Source organism: Struthio camelus, chromosome 16, assembly GCF_040807025.1.
Source record: "Struthio camelus isolate bStrCam1 chromosome 16, bStrCam1.hap1, whole genome shotgun sequence".
In the NCBI taxonomy this organism is placed as follows: domain Eukaryota; kingdom Metazoa; phylum Chordata; class Aves; order Struthioniformes; family Struthionidae; genus Struthio; species Struthio camelus.
Genome location: NC_090957.1, coordinates 12,679,361 through 12,703,004, shown reverse-complemented (window position 1 = coordinate 12,703,004; position 23,644 = coordinate 12,679,361). Strand labels below are relative to the sequence as shown.

Sequence of the window (23,644 nt, the reverse complement as noted above, 5' to 3'; positions counted from 1 at the left end):
ACGTTTTCTCACTTCTCCCTCGCTTCCTGGCATGAAACACTATTCTGGTATCTCTCTCTTTCTTTCTTTTTTTTAAATCTAATGTGCTTACATTTTGTCAATTAACTGGCTGTCTCCCGATTCCCATGGCAACACAACAGGCTGTTGAATTTCTGATTCTTCTTGCAGTCAGGGTGCCTGGCATATCTCTCAGGAGCAATAAGATTACAAAAGGGTTCTGCAGGATGTAGGAAGTGCATGGCTTGCTCTACGCTGCTTCTCATGCTAAGCTCTTTTCCTTCCCGCCTCCCTTTCGGCGGGGGAAAAAATATCCTTCCCCCTTTGTTCCAATAGCCCAGGGCTAAGAAACGTACAGCCGTGCCTGTGCTGAAGCGTTATGGGACATCAAAAGACATGGAGTGAGTGGATATGTGGTTCCATTGGATGTGGACTTATATATTTATAAAAATATAAACAATTACATGTATGGTACTTACATATTGCATGAGGCAGAGTTTGTCTCGAGAGATCCTGCAGTAAAGGTTATTCTTGCTAGTGCTGTGGAGTGTTTGCTCTGTTCCTCCTGCTTCAACCTTTGGAGCTTGTTCAAAGGGGGTTTCTTGTTCCTGTACCGCAGCAAAGCTGCCTTTTCAGCCCTTCCTCCAGCAGAAGTCTCCAGGAGCTGGAAGTGTCTGTCTCCTTTGTGCAGAAGTCCTTGCAGTTCCAGGGGTTTCAGACACGTGGCTTCCATTGGCACAGTAACAAGAGCCATGTGAGCAGGCTGAAGCTTCAGTTAAAGCCTTCAACCTCTTCAGCTCTTAACTCGGAGGAGTCTGTTAGGAGCTAGACGTGTTGGCGTGTGAAACAGTGTGGGGTACTGTATCCGTATGGACCCCTAAAACTGACAGGAGGAGTTTGCACAAAGGGCCTTAAGTGCCACATCTACTGTGGGGTTAGTAGCATGTCATCTGTGGCCCTACAAAAGCTAACGGGAAGGTAGAGATTTGGAGTGGGATAAGACGCGTGCTTAGCGGATGCTGCATATGGCATTGATTTATAGATTGTTGTTCAGTCCTGAAAGTGCTGTGACCTACAGGAAGACCATTTAAACTGAGAAGAATGAGCCAGCTAATGAACACAATGGGGTTGTGCGGTCAGAAAGCCCGAGTAGAGGAGAGCCTGCTAGCTGCATGTTCTGCCTAAGAGCCTGATCCCAGACAAGGAGGGAGGAGGAGTTGTGCTCGCCATCCCATTTGGCAAGTGAGGCTTGTGCTGGACAGAAGAAGAGAGAGGGAAGCAGTGTGCCCCTAAGTGAAGGAGGGGAGAATTTTTCCTGTTGCCAGCTTCCAGGTGAGCTGCTGAGGGTAAATGCCCAATAACGATGTTCAGAGGGTCCCCTTGGCACCCTCACTGGCATTGCCAGGTGACTACTGAGGATGAGGTTGGAGTTGAATATAATCAGTCTGGACTTTGTTTTTATTTCTTGTGTGACTTTATTCTCAACTTTATACCTGAGAACTGTACCCTTACTTTGCTGTTAGTATGTTTTCCTTAGATCCTGTTTGTATTTAATTGGGGAATCTGACAAGAACAAGAAACTTTTTTCTTTGCAGAAGCAACAAATCCAAGTGAAGCAGGCACAGACCAGATGTTTAGGTGCTGCAGGCTGGGAGAAGCTCAGGAATACTGGGCATTTGGGTGGGTTTCTCTAAGATGAAGGAGCTGCTTGGAGAGCAGGTATCTGCAAATGATAGGTCTTGGAGAGCAGTGCCCTTCAGACAGCACTAGTTCCTGCTGTCAGCTAATTGCTGCTTTGAGCTGTTCTAAAATACTTCTGGACCTGAAGAAAAGTTGCTCGTTACTACATTTGCCTTCTGAAGAGCTGATTATGAGATACTGGGCTTGGGAGGATCATGGCTTAATCTACTTAGGCTATTCTGGATGTTACCTGGTCATCTGATTAATGACTGGGTCCATCAAACCAGAAGCCAGGAAGAATGGGTCTAGTTTGACTGTTGCAGCTCCCAGCATCTTCTCTGAAAATGTAGTGGCAGCCTCTTGGCTGCATTGTAGGAAACTTAATTGTTGTTTCCCCTCAAACCTCAGGCTGCTGATGACTTTCCCGGTCTTCCCCATCCGAGGGTGCAGGGAGGTAGGGCAGTCTCCCAGAACCGTGGCCAAGTGGTTACTCATTTGAGACTTGTTTAAAAATCGGTGGCTTAGTAATTATTTTACATGCTGGTAGTAAGGCTATGTAAAATGTGAAGTTCTGGTAGCATGGTCATAATGAAAAAAGTGAACTTTGTACCAGTTCCTCATTTAAATCTCATCTTTTTGAATCATACACCTCATGCTAAGGAATAATAATGTTTCTGAATGCATTGCTCTGTTCAGGAGCCTGTCCTCTGCCAGTGTTTCTGGATTATTACTGTATTTAAGTTTCGGCAATTAGATTGCCTCCCTGAGAGGTTATAATTACTGCGGTTTGGCGGTTGTTTGTCAGGCAGGCACCTAAAAATGAGCAGAGTATATTAAGTCTCATTAAGATTTCGTCTTTTCTGGGGGCACTAGGTTGTTGTATCAGGAGTCCAAAGAACTGTTTTTCCTCCTACGCCTACATCCAAGTGGGGTTTTTGAAGGTGTCTGCTCTTGTAGTGAAATACAGTGAGTCTAGAGATTAGTTTTAAATCTTGCCATGTCGTTTGCTTAGCTGTGGGCCAGCCTTCCTGCCTTTCTTTGCTTCAGCTCCGCAGCTCCAGCGCTGAAGGGTTTGGTTATCCCAGCCCTGTCGCAGAGATGTTTGTGAGCACTAGCGTAACCTGCGTTGTTAATCAACAGCCCTAATAGAAAGTCCTCATGGGCTGAAACTTGGGCACCGGTACCTAGGACTGCAAAAATAGCTTTGTTTTGTGAATGCAGCTTCTCCAGAAGGTCTGTGCTTCTTGCCCACTGTTCAGCAGAGCTGAATTCTGCTCTTCGGCTTGGCACGTTGCGTATGGCTGCCGCAAACCTCAGCTGCGGGAGATGCGTGTGCTAGGGCACACTGCTGAACGCGAAACCACAGTGAGTTGCGTTTCTAATTTAATTTATTCTCATAGTCTTATCAAAGGAGGAAGCATAGTCACGGCATAGACGCTGTTGGCGATAAACCCCTGTGGCCATCTTGGGTTATTAAACTGAGAAGATTCTCTTTAAAATGTGACTGACTGGTTGCTAATCTGGCCGCTTTGCTTTCTTGTGCTCACAAGCACTGAATTGAAAGTGGAGGCTTTCTTCCCTCTTACGGCTATCCTTGCCTTAGGGCTCATGTGCATGGCTAAAACCCTTTCCCCCTGCTCCTTTATATTTAGTCTTCTGTAACAATCAAAAGCCCTAAGCATCCTTATTATCTTTGTTTTTCACTTTTTAATATAATACCAGTTCTTAGATTTAATGCCATCCCCTCTAACGGCACTCCTCTGCACTGTTTCGAAATTGCAAGATCAAGAGGAACACCAGCTTGGAAGTTGGGCATTTGTGCTCCCCCCACCCCACAACAAAATAGTGAAGAGCACGTGAAACCGAGGAAGGTGTCAGAGCAGGGCTCAAAGGGCAGCAGGAAGGCAGATCAGTGACTGCAGCAACGCATCCCTTTCTCCCGAGGGCTGGCTGAGCTCTGTCAGGAGCACCGCTGCCTCGGTAGCGGCTAACTTTTTTGGTTGGGAATGCCGGTTCCATTACTGCCTCTTCTCTCCTTATCCCGGATGGGCCTCCTGAGCGTGCTCCCCTGAGGCACTGCTCGTGCCCCGTGGCACTGCCTGCAGTCCATCTCGGAGCTGAATTTCCTGGGAAAGGGCTGCAGTCTGGGTTTTACAGTACTTGTTCTTGCTAAGTGCTATTGCTGAGGCTGAAATTAGAGGGATATCACAGAATAGTTAAGCTTGACTAATTTTCTCTGTAAAGAGTTGTTCCAGCTCACCAAGCCTAGTGAGCAGCTTGGAGGTGATTCTGATCTTACAAATTCACCCAATGAATATGCCTTAAGTGCCTCTGTCTTCTAGTTCAGATCAGGTTCAGACCAGCCAGAGCTACTCTCTTCCTGGAGACACAAACAAACTGATGCAATCACTCCATAGTCATTTATCAGGAGTGTTGACTCTGGAGTCTAATGATAACTAAAAGGTCAATGTTAACACCCCCTAATGCAGCTGTTTCAGCAGAAACTAAGTTCTCCATGCTAGTGCTCTTTTCTTTTCCCTGATATTAGACCTGTAGCAAGTATCTTGATTTGAGGGCTTTTTATTCTTTGGGCTTCCTGGGAGCTGAACTTGACCTGTCAGGTCCGTTACCTCTGAAAGAGCTAGGGAAGTGGTGCAGGCTGAACAACAGTGGTGGCTGAGGCTGAACAAGTTTCACAGTTCACTTCAGATAAGCATTCAAGTTTAACCTCTCTGTGCAGCTAGCTGCTCAGACTTTCTCTCTCAGCCTTGTCCCATAGCAAATGAGACTTTCTTCTTGGGTGTGCCCTTGGCCTCTCCCTAAGGCTTTCCTCAGCTCCTGCTGTTGGCATTTCCTGTCCAGGGATCAAAGGGGACAAACAAGGCTGGTAATGGGAGTTACCTTGCCTTGGCTCCCTCTTCCTAATGCTAAATTGAGAGCGCTGGTTGATCCTCTCTGAACACACGATCACCATGAAGGGCATGGGATTTGGGGTGCTTTCTTGCCTTTGCAGATGTTTAAAGTGACCTGCGGTAGGACATTGAGTCAGTCGCTTAGCGGGGGCTAGATTCATGCCTGGTACAATAAGTATGCTTTCTTTAGTCTTACAAGTTGTTCCTGTATGTGCTGCGGAAAGCTTTGTACTTCATGCCCTAGGCTTGGCTTCTCGCTTGATAAAAACGAAGACAACGTTTCCCTCTGCTCGGTGGTGATGAGTCCCATTCGCTTATGTTCGTTGTGTTTGGCTGTGTATGAGGCTCTGACTGTTTGTTGCAATGGGTTCAATTGACCTGGTGCCTCAAGCACCTTTTCTGGAGCTGCCTCTGTTTCCTGGTCCTGCCTATGCTGCTGGTGCCAGTAAGACCTTATGTTAGCACCAGATCCACCTTTGCTGAGCCCGGGGAAGCAGCTGCAAATCTGCAGTATCTCAGAAACTGCAGCTAGCTGATGTTTTGAGTTCACGAAGCAATTTGGAAACCTAGAGTCCTCACGTGGTGCATTGAGATGCAGTCCCAAACTCAAGCACAGGGGTCTTTGGGCTTTTGTGTTGATGGCACCCCAGAAAATGTAACTTAAAGTTTGGCTGCAGGGTCCAGACAGCTTCCACTGAGCCCGGGGTACATCAGACCATGTCATGCACACGTGCCCCACATGAGCTACGGGGGAGAAATGCTTGGGAGCTCAGTGCTGCAAAGTACTGAGGATGGCCAAAGGTCCAGGGTGTATGACTTGCTGGATCTTATTTTACAAGCTAAGTTCCTCAATCCGTTAGGGAGTGGGTTTTTTTTTTTGTTCTTGTTTTAGGCCTTTACCTCATCTCCTCTTATAGCCTTAAGCATATTTTAATAAATCCATATGCTCCTTATTTTAGTTCCCCTTGGACCTAGGCTGAAAGCATAAAGCTTGTGAGAGGAGAGTTTGTGGGGTCAGCAAATGTTGGGGTTACTGCTAACTGGTTTGCTCTGGCTGTCTTTGTCACCCCTCAGACACCAGCCTCATCATTCAGGGTCTCCGCATGTACTACAGAATTCATGTACTGTGATTGACTGATCAAGGTATCCTGGAAAGAGCGACCAGGATAGTAAATTTGTAGCTTCATCTGCAATTTTCCTCCTCACAGAGCAGCTGGAGGTCTGGCTTCTGCTTGACGGGCTGATACCAGAACGAAAGTGTTGCTTATTGCGGGTCTTGCTGTGTTCGGGTGCAGTGAATGTCAGCCCTAGAAAGGCTGTGGATTCATACCTGTTTATAGATACACCATTTATATTGAAAATAATCCAGATGTCTGCTTACCACTGGTTTCTGCTCCTGCAAAGGGTGTATCAGCAGCTGGGCAAACTGCGTAATTTGCAAAGCCGGCTGTGTGGTCCTACAGGAGCCGTTAACAGCCTTGGATGAGACTATTAGTGCTTGTATTAACTGCCCACGTCAAGACGCGTGGGGTTCTTACAGTACCAGGTGCTAAAACATCAGTGTCCCCTCATTTTTGATGAAAGGTTGACTGAGACAACTTTCCTCAGAGGTTTATTGGTCTCCATTTGGACCCTATATGCACCTACCACCACTCTTGCCCCTGTAAGTTTACTCATGTTGGTGCTACCACGCAAAATATCCCTCAGTGTTATGATGGGGCTGGGAGTAAGTGGCCGTTATAAATGGGGATAAAGACATGGGGTTGGTTCTTTGCTGTGGGCGAGACCTGCAGAAACTGGGCAGACTATGGAAAGTTCACTGCCAGCTACTTTCCAGGCAAGGAAGACGTGTAAGTAATGGGGTTACTCAGGTTCTCACCTTTTGCCCAGGGTGAATCTGCGAACCAAATCATGGTCCCAGATGTCTCCTTTTTAATGCCCTTTCCTAGTATTTTGGCTGCCTTAGGTTTTCTCCTCATACCAAATCCTCTTTTCCCTTGATTCACAGGCTCACCTTTACACAAGCAGGGTACCGCCTCCACCGCCAGCGCTGAGAAGTCGGGGTCAAAGGTTGCCGAGGTGGGCGATGATTTCCTGGGAGACTTTGTGGTGGGCGAACGTGTCTGGGTAAATGGAGTGAAGCCAGGTGTGATCCAGTATCTTGGGGAGACGCAGTTTGCTCCAGGCCAGTGGGCCGGGGTCGTTCTGGATGACCCGGTGGGTAAGAATGACGGCTCTGTTGGTGGAGTACGTTACTTTGAATGCCAGCCGCTGCAGGGGATTTTTACGCGACCTTCCAAGCTGACGCGGCAACCGGTGGCCGAAGGCTCAGGGAGCGACGCCCACTCCGTGGACTCCCTCACGGCTCAGAACTTGTCACTGCACTCAGGGACGGCCACGCCACCTCTCTCCACTCGCGTCATCCCCCTGCGGGAGAGCGTCTTGAACAGCGCCATGAAGACTGGCAACGAGTCTGGATCTAACCTGTCGGACAGTGGGTCTGTGAAAAAAGGGGAGAAGGACTTACGACTTGGAGATCGCGTGCTGGTGAGTTGACCATGGGGTCCCTCTTGAAAGCTAAGGACAAGAATTTGTCCCCTCCCTAAATGTCCCTGCTCACGTGGTTAGGGACAAGTAAAAAGGAGAAGAGCGTTGATGGTGGGTGAGGTGTGCAACAGAACATGATCCTCTAAGAGATGCCTGGACCAAGCAGGCTTTGACCTTCTGCATTTATTGTTGCTGGGAATGCTGTGTCTTGCAGACACATCTCTTTTAAATTAATGCAAGACAGCTTGTTCCAGAGCGCTTTTTGTATCGGACAAGTCCTGAACAGTAGAGCGGCATCAGAGCACAACTGAAATCTGAGACAGAAGCAGCAAAAAGAAAAATCTTTGCTTATTCTTTTCTAACCCATTGTACATTTTGATACTGTCTGCGATGGCATGTATCAAGGCTTTTCTTGGTACTGCAAAAAAGGAGGAAAAAGGGGGGGGGGGAAGCCTTGCTGCATGTGGTCATAGATACCCTGCAAGAACGTGCAAGAATCTCTGAATCTCTCATAGCTAGTCAGTGCCCTCTTGCTTTTGTTTTTGTATGTTGGATATGACATTAACTCCTTTCCCATATAGAGAGGAGCTTTCAATTGGTTGCAAAAACTGGCAGAACTTTTTAGGAGATCATTGTGCTTACAGATGGATTCTCCTGGTCTGACTGTGCTGATGTTTTCATCATCTAAAATAGAATACCTGATGACTTAAAGCCAAAATGGCTTAACTGGGCTAAAAATGGCTTAATGGAAGCTTGTCATCAAGTTTGTCACCATTTATGTCCTAGTAAAGGACATAAGGGGAGTTTTAAAAGGGAAATAAAGATGTCAAATCATGGACAAATAGAGTTTGATTCTACAGTTTGTGAAATAGTTTAGTAGTTCTTTTTAGTGTATATGTTATAGTGATATCAAATACTGGGAGGGATCAAGCACTTCAGCACAGATCTGCTGTGACAGTATCCCCTGTCTGGCTCCCCTTTTAAGTTATAGCTATTTGGAGCATTTCCTTTTTGTGCACCTCTTTCCAATACTGATGGTTACAGTAGGAAAGTGTAGGTAGATCTGCCTGTACCTGGCTAACAATAGGGGTTTGGCAGCACTTGACATACTCTGTAGTCTTCTGAGCTGTCCTAGACTGTGCAGGGGTGAGCAGAGATTTCTGGTGACCAAAGCAATGACTGAAATGTAGACTAAGCCTGTAGCAGCTCTTTCGGCCTAAAAGATGTCAGTCTCCACCAGAGCAAGGTGAGCTATTCAGGGCCAAATACTTATCAGTTATATGTAGTTTCCCTTGTGCTGATGAGTTATCTGTGAGGAGCCCTCTAACACAGCCGTCTGGTGAACAGTGGCCTTACAAAACCTCACGCCGGGGCTCAGTGGACTCCTTACTCTCTTCAGGTGGCAGCGCGACTGGTTTGGGAATAGATTCCTCAGCAGACCTGAATTCAGGAGGAGTGGGTGCAAGACGGTATCAGATGCAGTCTCAAATGTGCTGTGTGATCTCAGAGAGCGGGCGCTTCTGCTGGTGATAGCAGCAGCCTTGGGGATGGCAGGCTGCGGCACTAGCTGACGGGGTTGAGTCCTTTGCTGCTCTCCACCGCCCCTGGGGAGCTCGGGGCAGCTGGACCAAGGTAGAGCTGCCCTGGGTGGCCCTTGGAGCACCGAGCGGCTGTGACAGGCCACCCATGCATCTTCCAAGTCGACTGTGCGTGGCACAATCTGCTCTAAGAATTGCAGAATATATTGCATCCAAATGTTAGATGTCTCTGGAATTATAAATACACTTTCTGAGCTAGCAATGCACTTGCAAAGCACTGTTGGGTTGTCTAATAGTTCTTCTTTTATTTAAATAAATTTTAATTTGATCCTTTTCAGAGAAAGGAAGAGTGAAGATTGGTTCCCCTTGTGCCCACCTGCTAAAATATTTGGTAAATCTAATTTGAATATATGGGCACGTAGGCCTAGCTGTAGAGGTGAGAAGTAGTTTTGTATCTTCAGGTTTTCTCAAGAAAGCGCATTGCGTTCAGCTGCAAGATCATGGCAGGAACTGACTGCTGCTCAGGGCTTTCAGTGTCCCTTGTGTCTCTTCTTCCTGAATTCGGTCCTCCGGAGTCTGCCTCTCTCCCCTCCCTGTCCCTACTGTCAGCGAAGTGGTCACTGTCCCTGCTGGTCCCTGGGGAGTGGTAGGCAGGGAAAGGTGGCAGTGACACTTTCTGTTCACTCACACACCCGGACAGTTCAAAGCCACAGAAGAAAAAAATGAACCTTGGGAATTCAGGCCTCCTTTGGTCTGTTTGCTCCCCTTTCCTGCTTCGCCTGCTGCGGGAGCCTGGGGAAAAGGGCTGAAGTGAGAACTTCCAGTTTGAGCAATGGCAGTTGTATAAGGTAAACTGCAAAGTCTAAAGATCTGCAGTAATCTTGGCGCTGTTCTTTGTGAAGCAGCCAGGCGATGGGCTAGCTTTTTCCAAATGTTGCTTAATTGTTTAATCCATCTCTTTTGTCCCAACCGTAAGCTCTCTGAGGCAGTATCTGTCCCTTTAATACGGTGCTTAGCTCAGTGGGGGCCTCGCAGAGATTGAGACCTCTACATGCTAATGTAATACAAATTGTTAGCATCTCTCCCCTTGGCTTCTGTTGGTTTGGGAGAGCAATTTTAAACAAAGCTGCTGCCTTAAAAACCCTCCCTCCCTGCCTGTCAATATATTCCCCCGCCCAGGTGTAAAATAAATTTGTGCTATAATTCGTTGCTGTATTAGAGTAGTTCCAAAAGCGTGAATCCGCAAGGAGCCCAGCGTTTCCCTGGCTCTACCGGGCGCGCGCAGCCTGGAGAAGCGTGCTGAATTGTTTGCCTGCAGTAGGAGAGGTCCAGGCAGCGAACAGCTAATGATAACAACAAGAAACCATTTGCCGTTTGTTATGGTCCAGTAATATGTGCTTGGCTTGGCAGAAGGTGGGTTTTCTCATTCGTTCTTTTTTTTTTTAGTAATGGAGATATCAGCTAAGCGTGTTTGGTATTTCAATACATAAAAAATAATTCTGGGTCAGCCTGAGTTGCCGCAGATTCCCCGAGTAAATCTTTGGTCTTGCCCTCTACAGATTGGTGCGACTTCAGTTGTCTTTGTTACTCTTACTCCACGCTTTCCTGAAAGATTCTTTTTATTTGAGAGCGGCTTTTAGGCCGATGGGATCCGCCAAAGGCTTGAGTGAGGGAGGACATGCATTTTCAGTAATTGCTCTGTTGACAGAGCACGAGGTTATCTGACAGGCCCAGAAGGGACCCCCACACCTGGCTGCTGTAACGTTAGTGCTCTGTGTTCTGCTTGTTTTCCTGCTAGTGGTTTTCTTCATTAAAGTCCATTATAGCTTGGAGACTTTTTTGCTTTTCAATGACTTTGTTCCGAGACCCATCCTGACTCGGCAGCGGTTGCTAAAAGTGGCTTAATGGAGCTTTCCATTAGAAGAATTAGATAATATTTGCCTTTGGCACTTTCTGACTCGGACTTTTTTCCAGAGATGCAAAAACTGCATTAGAGATTAAAAAAAAAAAAAAGGGGGGGGGGGGAACCCCCCCCCCACACACACTTCATACTGTAAAAATTCATTTCTTGAAGTCTGGCAAATGAAAGAGGAACAATTAACCTTTGCTTTAGTAAGAATGGAGCTTCCCAAAGTGTGACCTGTGGGGTGTGCAAATGCTGATAATCATCACTAGAATACAGCTTTTAACGTGAGGCTGACTTGTCTTTCTCCAGCTCAGGGAAAGAAAGGATGGAAATGAAGAGCTGAAGCGGTTGAGCATTTTCTGCTTGGGAAGAAAATCTCTGCTATGTTGTTTTTCCCCTAAGAAAATGTATTTTACATGCCTCCAGTGGGGAATGGGAAAGGATGTGTTGTTAGCAGCTGAGCTCTTCCCACCCTAGGCGGGGTTGCTTTCTTAAGCAGGGTGGGCAGGAGGTAAGCGTTCCCTATATGCCAGTCTGAATAAAGAAATCCTCTTCACAGAGGTATCGTGCCCTTTAGCCATCCTTCCGCTTCCTAACCAGGAGCGCTCTTTTCATACTGCAGCTCTAGTAATACACAAGACTAATGGCTGGGTTGTCTTAGTTGCTGATTGAATATGTTATTGTAGGGTGTTGCCCCAGATATTCTTCAGATGGATTCCGGGTTTGTGATTTTTGTGAAAGACTGGTAGGTGGCAAAACAAAAATCTATGCTTAGCAGAAAAAGCGCTGATGCTGAGCTTACAGGGGAGTGGTGCCTTGGCTGAATGAGAGGCAAGGACTCACCCAGCAGGCTGGTTATGCCTAGTGGAAATATGCTCTGGGTTCACCCTGGTGCATGCAATTTTAATCATTTTCTCTGCTGTGTGCTGCAAAGTGTTTCTGCTTGTTGTATATTGCAACCTCTGGCTCCTGGCAAATTACAGAAAATTGTCATGAATAAATTAATCACGTTCTTTTCTTTAAGTCCCCCTACACCCCCAGCCTTGATCTGCTAGCCTGAAGCTTCAGAGAGCCCGTAACCACCTGGGTGAGAAATCACTTCCATTAGAAGCTCCCCAGCAAGGAGAATGGCAGTTGGGCAGACACAGCCACTTGCTCCGCTGCTGTCAGCTTGTGGTGTTATTTCGGTATCTGAGGCTGAAATCTTGCTGCTGTGAAGGCATGTGAGGTGTTAGGCAGGAGTGATTTGTGCTCTTTTCTTAGTAAATGGGCTGAACTCTCCCAACCTGCTCATGTCTTACAGGTGCAGAAACGCTCCTATGTGGGCTTTACAGAAAGACAATAACAGGATGTCTTTTCTGAGTTGAAACCAGGCTGTAAAGAAAGAAGGATCATATTCCTTAGTTCTACCAAGGTAGTATTTTCGGGGAAGATGTGATTAATATTTCATCACCTGTTTTCAGCTCAGTCCATAGGGAGAACAGCGATTGCTGTATCTTGGCTGGAGAGCGCAGCAGTATGGCAGAGAGCAAGACCTTGCGTGGGAACGTGGACTCTTCTTCTCCGTCACCTCAGCTCTGACAATCCCTGTGGAGGATATCGACAGTAACTGTTGGTCAGTCGTGCTGATGAGTGGGTCCCGTTAGCTTTAACCACAATATGAGTGGGAGAGTCCCTTTGTGTGAGAGAGATCTCTGCTTCCGTTCAAGCTGGCTTTTTCGTTTGGGGGACATCTAATCCAAGGCGTGGCAATCAAGTCAACTCTGTTTATACTCTCCTCTTCCTCCTTCTCAGTAGGAGACACCTTCCCCTGTGCTCTCCTGCTTAGGCAGGGTGGTTCTTTTAGTGCAGAAAACTGTGTCTGTGAAATAGCTTTAAACGCAGCTTTGGATGGAAGACCTTATCCAGACGGCACGAGTCACCTGGAGTCTGAATCCTTTCATGGCCAGACTGCCTTGAGTGAGCAGTAGGTGATAGCCTGAGGGCGTTGTGGAGCCTCGAGCCATCAGCATATGGTTTCTGCACAGTGATGGGCCTCGGTCCCTACCGAGGAACGTGGCAGGTGACAGCAAGGGCAGTCTTCCAGTTATTTGCAAAATTCATGAGACTTATGAAAACATCTAGGTCTCCTAGTCCAAGCTCTTTCCTCGCAGTGTAGGACTGTTGCTCTTGCATGGTGTGAAATACAGTGTGACCGCTGTTGCCACAGAAGTGGGTGTTCCCTGTCCCTGTGCTGGAGCTGAGAGGGAATGGATAGCCCAAAGCAGCTGCCCTGCCCTGTTACTACATTAACCCTCTGAGGCGTGCACGCGGGCGCCCTCGTAGCCATTCATTTGGGCTGATGCATTGGCCAAATGCCAGTACCATTGGTCTTCAGCTTGCAGTATCTATCATTAAATAGGCGTCGTTAGCGGTCCGTGGTGGAATGAACTGTGTTATTAACATGGGCAGAGTTTGTCACAGGCAGCCTCAGGAGAGGAGGCTGCAATTCTAGGCTTCCCACTTGCACTGCGCCCTGAGGGCATTATTTTCTCTGGTGCCAGAAAGATGCATGTGCACAAATGCCTTGCATCTGCAGCGCTGTCAGACTTGTCCCTGCACAACACTTGTGTGGCCGGGAAGGCTCAAAGCTAGGGGTTTGGGTTAAATATATATATGTATGTATATATAAAAATGTATTCCTACAAATTCTTGCAGACGCAACTGCCTGTAACTCTTGGCTGACTCTTCCCCCTTACCCTAACAGCCACCTCTGGCATTCAGAGAGCATGTAGTGAGTACGTGGTCAGATGAAACTCCTGATGGTCACATGCCCCCTGAAATGAGCTATGTTTCCAGATGAACCTGACCACTAGCCAGTTCTCCACCTTACAACCAGTTTGCTGGATGCGGTGCCTGGCTGTTGGCATGTCAGTCAGGACACATCTAGAAAGAGTGATGACATGTTTCCTCTAGGTATCGTTACACTTACAGACCATTATTTCACATGATCTGTAATATCTGGACCCAAACTCTCATATTGCTGCAAAAAGCACCCTCAGTAAATCAAGTGTTGTGTGAAAATCTGCCATCAGCGCTGGGAAGAGCTGGATCACGAGCAATATGGAACCACAGGCATCTACCACTCTCAGCTGCAGGTAGAGGTAGGCCCCTTGTCTGGGTAGATGTGTGGAAAAAAGACAAACGCCTGTTGGACCTCTCCGAGGGAAAGAATGGCTGCCTCGGTTTACAGGCTAGAGACAGCCTGCAGCTATGGCTCAAACAGGAGCAAGGAGCATTTTTGCAGTGAAGGTGAGCCCCAATTTCTTGTTAGTATCATCCAGTAATAGAGTAAGCTCATGAGCTGCTCATTAAAGGTAGTTGAAGGTCCTCTTAGCAAAGGAAGTGTCCTGTGTCTGCGCTTTCCCCACCTTCCCCTTCCTTTCTCTTCCCACAGGCAAGCAGGTAAGAGTTTCGCCAGCTCTGTAAGGACCCAGCCTGAGATGTGGGAACCCTGCAGAGGAGCCGTGTCAGTATGCTGTACTCATGCATTTGTTGTTCCTACTTCAACCCTCTAATCAGCAGCACTCGATGTTGCTGGAAACGGTTTGGCAAGTAACTGAGGAAGATAAATCTGGATGTGTAAATTAGACTTTAAGCAGACAGCACCACATCTCTCCTTGCTTTTTGCCTGGGGATGTGCTCAGGCAAGGGTCTATAGCCATTGCTGGCCCTTGAGCTACGCACAACACCGCGGGGATCGGTCCCCTGAGTGACGTTTATTCATTTCTTTTCTCCCTGAGCAGTGTCAGAGGGCGCAAGCAGCGCATTGCACACGCACCCTGGGTTGAGGGCAGCAGTTAGGAGGTTCCTGCCGAGAGCAAGAAACTGTTGTGGGCTGAGCAGGAAGGATGAAAGGGGAAAGGAGCCGACTGCAGGGAGTCTGCCTTGCAGCAGCCAGATCGAGACATGGCCTGGTGCTAATTTGGTAAATTGTTTAAATGATATATTAGCAGCTCTGATGAAGACAACGTCTGGAAGGATTAACATCATTGTCTGTCAGCCCCGGGATACTGGTTTGAATCCAATTCTCTCATTTCAATGAGGAAGTTATAATAAAATGTGATGTCAATGATGCTACAGCTAGCATGGTGGAAGTTTGGACATATGTCTGTTCTATGACTATGCCTTTTTTATTTAATGTATTTATTTTTTACTTGTCAGTTAAGATACAGGATCCTTAAATTTCCCTGGCTTCACTTGGTTGTGAAGGCTAAGCCAAAGACAGTCTGTTCAAACTATTGGAGATCTTTCAGTGAAGAAGGGCCGGGTCAGGCAGATGGCCTTTAGTCAACGGCATGAAAAGGGCACAGGAGTTCAGGCAGAGAACTTCAGTTGGGAGTTGAACTTACCAAGGATCAGAGTGCTGCAGCTCTGAGGCTGTTTGACTCCAGCTGGTGAGGGTAGATCTTGATTTAGTGAGGTGGAGCTTGATTTAACAGGTCATCGTAAGTGGTTTTTACCGGAAGCTGAGAAACCTGGAAGGCTAATGCTAGTCAAAAACCTCCAAAACAAAAAGCCCACACCGTTGTGTCAATATTGTTTCCATTTTTTCAGGCTTCAGGTGAACTGCTTTTAGTTTCCTTGTTGTTGTTGTTTTTGCAGAAATAACTATAACTTTCGTTAATATTTTCAATGTTTTTCACTAAGTAACTTCCCATTCTCTTGGAAGTGAAAAAAAACTCTAGAAGTTTTGCTGGTTTCTGACTGAAATTGTTGCTTCTTAAAATGGCCGTGGCATGTCTGATGTGTCATGGGGGTAGCTGGGCTCCCTGGCAGCCTGGCTGAGCTGAGCATGCACTGTCTTGTGTTTTTGCAATGAGATGGGTCACCCTGGCCAATTTGGTTTGCTGTAGCTCTATATGCTCAGCTAGCTGAAGGTGCCATGGTGGCTCTCATTAACATTTTCTGTAGAGAAAGTCATAGCCTCGTCATTCAAGGTAGCAGCAATGCTAATGGCAGGCCGAGACATTGACGGGACGGACATCCTCTGCTCTCCAGGTGACAACGGCAATCGCGTCAGTGAAGTCAGAGCCAGCGGTGCTGAGCGGGCTTTTGCACCTGGATTGTTTTATAAAAGCTGCATGTGGAAAGAAGGGGCAGTGGAAAGACTTAGAGGTACCATGGCTTATGGTATGCCATTGTCACCCTTTCTGGCTTTCACAAACTGCCTTTTATTCTGCCTTTGGGGTGATACCTCTGATTTATTGAAGTATCTAATGGAAACAAACGCTTCTGTCTTGATGAGACTGTTTGTTTCACGTGCAGCCTGCCAGCCAACTTTTTCCAAAATACGGTGTTTATTTTAGCAGCATTAGCAGATTATCAGGACTGTATAAATCTGCATGTCTGAGTCAGATGAATTTTTCAAGGCTCTCCATCCCTAAGAGTTCATGTGCCTGCCAAAAGGTGGGAAGTTCAACCAGCAGCTCAGGTGCTGACATGTGAACGGGACAGCCCAATGTTGGCTCCTAACTGCATTCTTGGCCCCAGGAGGATGAGGGGACTCGGGCTGTCAGGAGCAGGCATGTCCGTTCCAGCCCGGGGCAGAAGATAATCCTATATGATCAGTGTCCCTTTCATAGAACGGATGTCAGAATAATTAACCCTCTAAAAAAAAAAAAAAATTAAATATGTTATTTTGGAAGCAATCATGTTGCTATTTGGAGCAGTTTTAGACCTGATCTGCACTTAAAATTTTCACTGATTTGTGTCTTTGAGTTAGGAACATGAATTGCTTTCTTACTAAGCAGTTATGGTATTGGCGCAGTTAGATGTGCTAACATCTAGTTATTTCCTGTCTTGTTTGTGAAGAGCTTTCTCCAAATAAGTAGTATCTGTGGGGACATAACTGAGAGGTCATCTTATTTGTGCAGACAGAGGAGCGTGGTCCTCTAAATAGAGGCTCCGGCATAGCATGGTGAGAATCACGCTAATCAAGGGAGCTCATTTTTAAGGTGTTTGCATGAGACTCTGTGGAGTCAGGATCATGTGTCATCTTAAAGGAAATGTGTCTCAGAATCTCTAAAACTCAATAAAAACATAATTGACAGGCTTACCAGCAGTGGCAAGCGCTTGTAGAGGATGTTATGATGAATTACTCCTAAAATTGAGTTCAAACTGCAAGTAAAGAAATATGTTAGAATGGAATTAAACTATGACATTTAATATTAAAAGAATTATTCTTTATGAACTCAAATAAATCAAAAAGGGGACTACTGCTTGACCATGAGTGATAGGTAAAGAATTTCACTAAAATTGTTCAAATCTGTTACGTGCCAAGTACCTAATACTGAAGTTATCTTCTCATTCCTGGATGCACTGCACTGTTGGACCAGAAAGTTTTCTTGTGATGCTTTCCTCACTGGCGACCGTTTTCCTCCTTCCTATAGCAAAGAGAACATCATCAACAGTTTTCTAAGTAGCACCTTTCTGTCATTAAGGATTCAGCAATTACAGAAGACTAACTCACGTTTCTGAGGGACTTTCAGTTATAGAAAACAAAGCATCATACAAGGGTGCTCTGAGACTGCTTTTAGGGCTCTTAAACTTGGTGAACATCTCTTTCACTGTCATCTTTGTGTGGACAATTGCGATTCCTCACAGTACTGCGTGGACGTGTTTGACTGCCTTAATGTTAAAGTGGTCGTTTACAAAAACGAGAGAGAAGGTGTGAGGCAGTTAAAAGGCTGGGCTGGTTCAGGTGCTGCTGTCAGCTGCTTCCTCTTCTTTAAAGTCTTGGGAACAAATTTTGGGGGTTTTGTGGCAAGTTTGGCTTCTGCACACCTTGTTAGGTATCCTGCAGCACAGTCTCCAGGACCAGAGGTGGGATGTTGACTTCAGATGCTTTCTGGTCTATGCAGCTGCAGTTATTTTTAGACTGGGAAAGCTCGATCTCCTTTGCATAAGCAGTTTTCAGAATATTTAGTTATTCACGTGCCCCAGAATTGGTAAACCTGTTCCATGCCCAGCTGAGAATATTCAGGCAAAGTTAGAGATTTCTGGGTTAAACTATCATGATTTTCTGTAGGAGAATGGTCTTCTGATGCCAGAGTACCCGCTTATGCAAAATCTTATATTTAAAAAAAAAACCCACCAGTCATTCAACATAAATTTGCAAAATTAATTTTAAACTTACTTTTTAACCTTTCTCTTTTAAAGCTGGGCTTTAGCTGAGATAGGCTAAAAAAACTGAAACCCCATAAATGCAGATGTCCTTTCTTTACAGAAGGTAGGCATAAGCTGTACTTGGAGTTAAACCCCTTTCTGGCCTCACAACTTTGTGCAATTAGCTGATGCTTTGAAATAGGTTTCCATTGTATTTGTCCTGATATTTTCCAGGCAGACTGATTTTCTTGTAGTTGTTGGAGAGGCATCGTTGCTGCTAGGAGAACTTGATATGAAAGAAATAAGCTTTTTTTTTTTTCCTCCCCCTTTTCTCTCCCGCTCTTCTCTCCTTGCAGTACTGCCAGTGCTTCTGCCTCTAACCCGCAGCATTTTGATCTCCAACAGGTTGGCGGGACAAAGACAGGTGTCGTGCGCTACGTGGGAGAGACGGATTTTGCCAAAGGAGAATGGTGTGGTGTGGAACTGGATGAGCCCCTGGGGAAGAACGATGGGGCGGTCGCTGGAACAAGGTACTGTGCACACTTGAACCTAGTTTGGGATGTGTAAGGCCCACATACCTCGTGGGGTAGTGTGGAGCTGAAACCTGGAAAGGAGAGCCAGAGCCTGCACTGCGTTTAAAGGAGTGCGTGTATGTGTAATGGACTTGGTGGGCTCAGAGGAAGAGTCTAGTTTGGAGTCTCAGATTTTGGAATTGTTTCTTGGGGAAATCTGTAGAAACTTCATCACTGGAATAATTTAAAGCAGGATCAGATAAGGTCTGTAAAGAAGTAACCTGAGTGGCTTCAGGGAATAGGAGAGAACAGGAAGAGAAGATAACGTATAGTGGGATTTAGTTTTGGTAGCCTGGATTCTGCGTGTGTATTAGATCTGATTGCCCCCATGCCATCACTTCATAAGCCTGCTTCTTGCACTTTATCTATAATTTGCCCTTTCAGGACTATACAGGACGAAGGGTGTTTTTTTTTTTTTTTTTCCTACCCCTGCTTGATGATTTTCTTCTTTCTGGGGACAAATGTCCAGAGTTCTGAAAGAACAATTGGTGGTTGTTGCTTTGTCCATGTAGTATGACGCCTATTTACTGATCGACCTTACCAGCTCTGACTCCTAGGCCCCTCTGTTACTTTATTTTAAAAAAAGCCCTTGTTAGTATCTGTAGAACTAGACAGGGACATCTAGCAAGCTTTCTGGAAGGTCATTTTTCTGTTCATGTGCAAGCTGGCTAAGGGAATGACCCCCAGCCTCAGATTTTGAGTTATACAGTAACATTTTGACCCTGCTTCAAATACTGGTGGAACTGATTTCTCATGCTTCACAAGTTCCTCTAGTAGGAAATACTGTTAATTTCTCAGAGCTTCTTAAGGGATTCTTACATTAGAGGCAAGATGTAATGTTTTAGCTCCTGAGGAACTGAGAATTCCTTCCTTGCTAGAGCTCTGGTTCTGTAGTAAATATTCCTTGTGTTGTGTCAGCCTCCCCTTGCCCAGCAGCCAAGTGTGCTCATTTTAAATAAGAGGAATGGTCCCTTGTTCAGTGTCGGGTCAAGAAAGCGGAAAACAATTGGCAGCAGATAGCTGCTGAGTTCTTACCCACTGTCCAGAGAAGATAACTGGAATGATGGAGAATACGTCAGGGAGTGAGTCCAGGGTCCTGCTTTCTTTATCATGCAGTACAATTTATCTGTAAGCTTTGTCTTAAGGGTGCTCACAAATTACTTTTGTTGTGCCTGTGGAAGGTAGATGCTAGCGTAAGCATGTTCCAGGGCTCTCTGCCTCTTGTCCTCACACCCTTGCTGTTGTGTCTTGAAAACCTTACTTTGGCGTTAATCTTTCCTCTGGGGCTGCTACATCATGGTCGAGGTTGCTTTGGGTGAAGATGAGCACCCTGTCTGCAAGGCTTCTATGTTTCGTTCACACTTTATGTCAAGATGTCAGGGGCAGGAAAGGTTGAGCAGGGACAGCAAGGAGCAGAGTGTATCAAGAGGTTTTGATTAAATAGGGGGAATTGGGGGAAGTCTGTAAGACATTCCTGTATCCAGCCTGTTTTGTTGCAGACCTTCTAGCAGTGCTGAGTACCAGTCGGTACAACAGCATTGTGTCTGGGCTGTCCACTTGGTCCCTGCCAAAGGGCGCTCTGTCCCCCCGGGACCTGGCTGCAGGTTTGTAGCAATGTCCGTGTTGGTCCTGTGAGCCTTCCTCCAACCTTCTGACTTTCTGCAGTGAAAATGCTTCACTGGCAGCTTATAACGTGCTGATTTCAATAGCAGGGTTTGGTGGAAAGCCAACTTAATAAAACAGGCGCCCTGGGGGAGGCCCTGTATCCCGCAGACCATCTTGCCCCTATTAGCTGCGGTGGGATTCCTGACCCTGCCTTGAGCTTGTCCTGGCAGGGGCAGGCCAGGACTCTTTAGCTGCTTGGCTCTGGTGGTGGTTGCCATCTAGTGAGCATCCGTGGGGCTGGCTGCCTTGCACGAGCAGGGTGCTACAGTGGCAACAGGCTCCAGGGCTGCCTGGCATGGATGTGGCTGGCGCTGGCCCAGGCTGACGATGGGAAAGACAAGACCAGTGCATAGAGGGGTTATGAAAGTTCAGGATTTCCAGAGCAGCTTGCAGGTCTCTGAAGGCTACCCGCAGCCTGTGGCGCAGTAGCGGTGCCCATGAGGACAGGACGTTGCTGTGCTGAGCCCCTCTCCCGACACCAGATGGGTGCTGTTGAGGCACTGGGTTTTGCTGCAGTTGCTTTTCTGTCTGCAGGGGAGAGCAGAGAGGTGCAGGAGCAGTTTGGTTTCATATCCACAAGGCCAGACAGGTTCCATTTTTCTCACCTTTTTCTTGACCTTACTCGTTTGCTGTGCCTTCTCTGCCTCTGCTTCTATGGGAGTCTTTGCCTGCTGACCTGCCTGTTACCTTTGCTTTAACATAGGGTGTGGAACATGTCAAACACAGGCCTTGCATGTTGAAGCCCTTGTTTTTATATATTTCAAAAATTTCCATGCGATTTCACACCTGCAGCTTGCCTTATCAAAAAAACACTTTCCTTTCCTTTTTCTTTTCTGTAATGAGGATATAGAGCTCCTTAGTGCTCTCAGCTGCAAGCGACCCTTGGCTTGCAAGCAGATGCTTTTCCTCTCAAATCTGGACCCAATTCCTACTTCTGAGCTACAAAAGCTGCTTGCAACCACCACTAGTCTGGACTAACTAGGTGAGCAGCAGGGGACTTCTAAGGAGCTCAGTCTTTGATATTGTTTAGGGGCACATGCCAGCTTGTGCTTAGACCAGTTACGCCTGTGGCATGGGCTGGACTGGGCTGTGCTGTGCTGTTGATCCTCTTGAGCCTGCTTTAGTGATGCTGAGCAGGGCTTTGGCTGGTTTGCAAGAGGCCACGTTGCTATTCGTTGGGTCTCCGTTCTCTAGCCAGGTCAGCCTGTGGTATGGCTGGTTTTTCCAAACCCAAAAGCCTGTGTTGGCAGCGAGCAGAAGGGACTAAGTGGTTTGGGTTGTGAGGGTGTTTGATTTGTGGTTGTGCGTGTGTGTGTGTGTTCTTTTTTAGGTGGTTTTGGGAAAAAAAAAAAAAAAAGAGCTTGAGCAGATGCTTGAAAATGAATCACTTTCTCCTCTGGATGGAGATTAGGCTCCTCTGCCCTCCCATGCGCAGAGATCTGCCTGCAACACAGCCGTGTGGCTGCCAGCGCTTAAATGTGGAACGCAATTGGGAAGCAGCTGCTCACATCTGGAGAGAGGACTTGTGCTAGCAAAGCTGGCGTTGATGTTCAGTGTCACTACAGTGCATCGCTTCAGTTTTTATTCATTAGGCTCTGGGTTTTTTCGTTAATACGAGACAAACTTTTTCTTAATGGCCCAGTATTTTGTCTTAGCCTTGCTACAAAGCCTTTGAGGAAGAGCTCTTAAAGTAGATGGTATTTTCTGTGTTAGCTACTCCCTTGAAACAAGGGGAGGTGACATGGGGACTGTCTGGTTCCACTTGCTGCAGTGCAGCAGAGAAGCGATGGATTAACCCCGACTTGAGCAGATCGGCCCAAGCTCTGAAGGGGTTTCCAAGTTCGGCAGTGGGGGTTTTGGGCCACTTGTATTCTGAAGGAGGCTCTAGAGAAGGCCATACCCTCCGGCTTATTGCATCTGTGGAAAGGAGCCTGCACTGTGATTATCTGATCCACCCATCTCTGCTTGCTTCTTTGTAAGTTTGTTTGCATGGGAGCCAGTTTCCCTTTTCCTGCCACCTAGAGGAGAAAACAGACAGTGGAGTTTGGTGTAGTGATTTTTTGTTTGTTTGTTTTGAAGTTTGAGAGCTGCCATTTTCCCCTTTTTGTTTTGGGAGGAAAGACTTCTACCTCATGGAACATTATACAGAGCTGTGTGATTCGGATCTTTTTGCTAGACACTTTGCTATGACGTCCCTGTGAGCAAGGGTAGAGGACGTGTGCAGGTTTTGGGCAGGCTGGCTTGTTGCTGTAAGGAAGGAGTGCATGTGCTCTCACTCTGCTCATGTGCTGGGATCTTTGCGCTCCCCAGGCTACCAGATGGGTCTTTTCTGGCAGCTCATCAAAGTGTGCAGCAACTAGTGCATGGCAATTTCCTCGGCTTTCCCTGCGCAAGCACCACAAGTGGGAAAACATGGAGGTTGCCAGAGTTCTCCTCTTGAGCCTGATCCAGAGTCCTTGGAAGCTGGTTGAAACACTTAGTTTTACTTGTGCTACATTGCCCCTATTTATGCAAGGGCTGGTGGGGGTAGTACTAGAGTTCTTGGAAGCCAGAAATTCCTGGTTGTGTAGTGCTTGCCTCTGTTAACAGATAGGGCTTGGAACATGAATGCTATACCCCGATCTGACTATCGTACTGTTACTGAAAAATGCCTACTGTGTGCTAGGTATTGCTTTGGGATGGATGTGGTGATGGTTGGGACAAAAGGAAAAGCAGCTGGAGGTATATAATATGCTGCAGCTGGCAGTGAAGAGAGGCAGGAGCTGTCTACACTGAGTGGTCATGGAGATGCCTGTGTCCCTCCAGCAGCAGGGCTTATAGGAGTGTGTTGCTCTGAAACTAGAGATGGGTCACAGTGAGTCTTTTCTTGAGAAATATCTCCTCTTAAGCATGGCAGATGCTGGATGGGGCAGTGGACCTGTTCACCCCACACCAGAGTCCCTCCTCTCAGATGGATTTGTTCATCCCTGTCATGACTGAGAGTGACATAAGGCAGAGCTCTTCCCCAAGGGACCCAGGCTGCGGAGGCCCAGAGGCACTCTGTCTTGGCAGCTTTGAAATGTTTAGGTCAGGTCATCTGTTAAAGGCCCTCTCAAGATGCAGAGCGAGGACTAATCTCCTGTGAAACCAACTTTATGACACATCTTTTGCTTGGCCTTTGCAAAATCTGCATCAAATTGCATCAACTGATTACAATACTGTAGCAAAACCATAGGTGGTCCTCAATCCTGTATTAGGAATTCATCTTTCAGTATTCAGAAAGAATGTAAAAAATGCAAAATCCCAAGCTCCTTGGCACTAAAACGCCCTCTCAGCACATTGAAAAAGTGAATGTACAGAACAGAATTTCTTCCAAGTTCAAGGCCCTTCTGTGTACTGTCACATTATATATAGATGCTGTGATAGAAATGGGATTTGGACCAATAAGTTTCTCTCTCAAGCTGTTCTGCTCACTTGTTTTTCCTCTTCTTAGCTGGAAAGTGAACTCTGGACAGTGTCGCATCTCCATCTGGAGGGCTGATAGGAAAAATATGCTAGGGTGAACATCTGATATCTAAATGTAGCCAAAAGCTTCCCTGCATTTAAACTGGCATGCAACATAATGTAAATGCATATTTCTAAGTCCCGGCAGACATTTGGATATATTTCACTGTGTGAACACCTTTCTTTAACTGAAGCAAA

At 46.6% G+C, this 23,644-nt stretch overlaps 1 protein-coding gene across 6 annotated transcripts in view; it reads left to right on the top strand.

Moving 5' to 3' along the window:
* LOC104146204 (CAP-Gly domain-containing linker protein 2) overlaps positions 1-23,644 on the top strand; it is a 90,979-nt gene that overhangs the window by 38,934 nt on the left and 28,401 nt on the right. For all 6 annotated transcript variants that reach the window (XR_011134956.1, XM_068910455.1, XM_068910452.1 and 3 more), the window contains exons 3-4: positions 6,598-7,136; positions 18,132-18,256. Coding sequence is in view for 5 of the 6 variants with exons in the window: in XM_068910455.1 (XP_068766556.1) it covers positions 6,598-7,136; positions 18,132-18,256 (664 nt within the window). In the remaining variant the exon portion in view is untranslated. The remainder of the gene's footprint in view (positions 1-6,597; positions 7,137-18,131; positions 18,257-23,644) is intronic.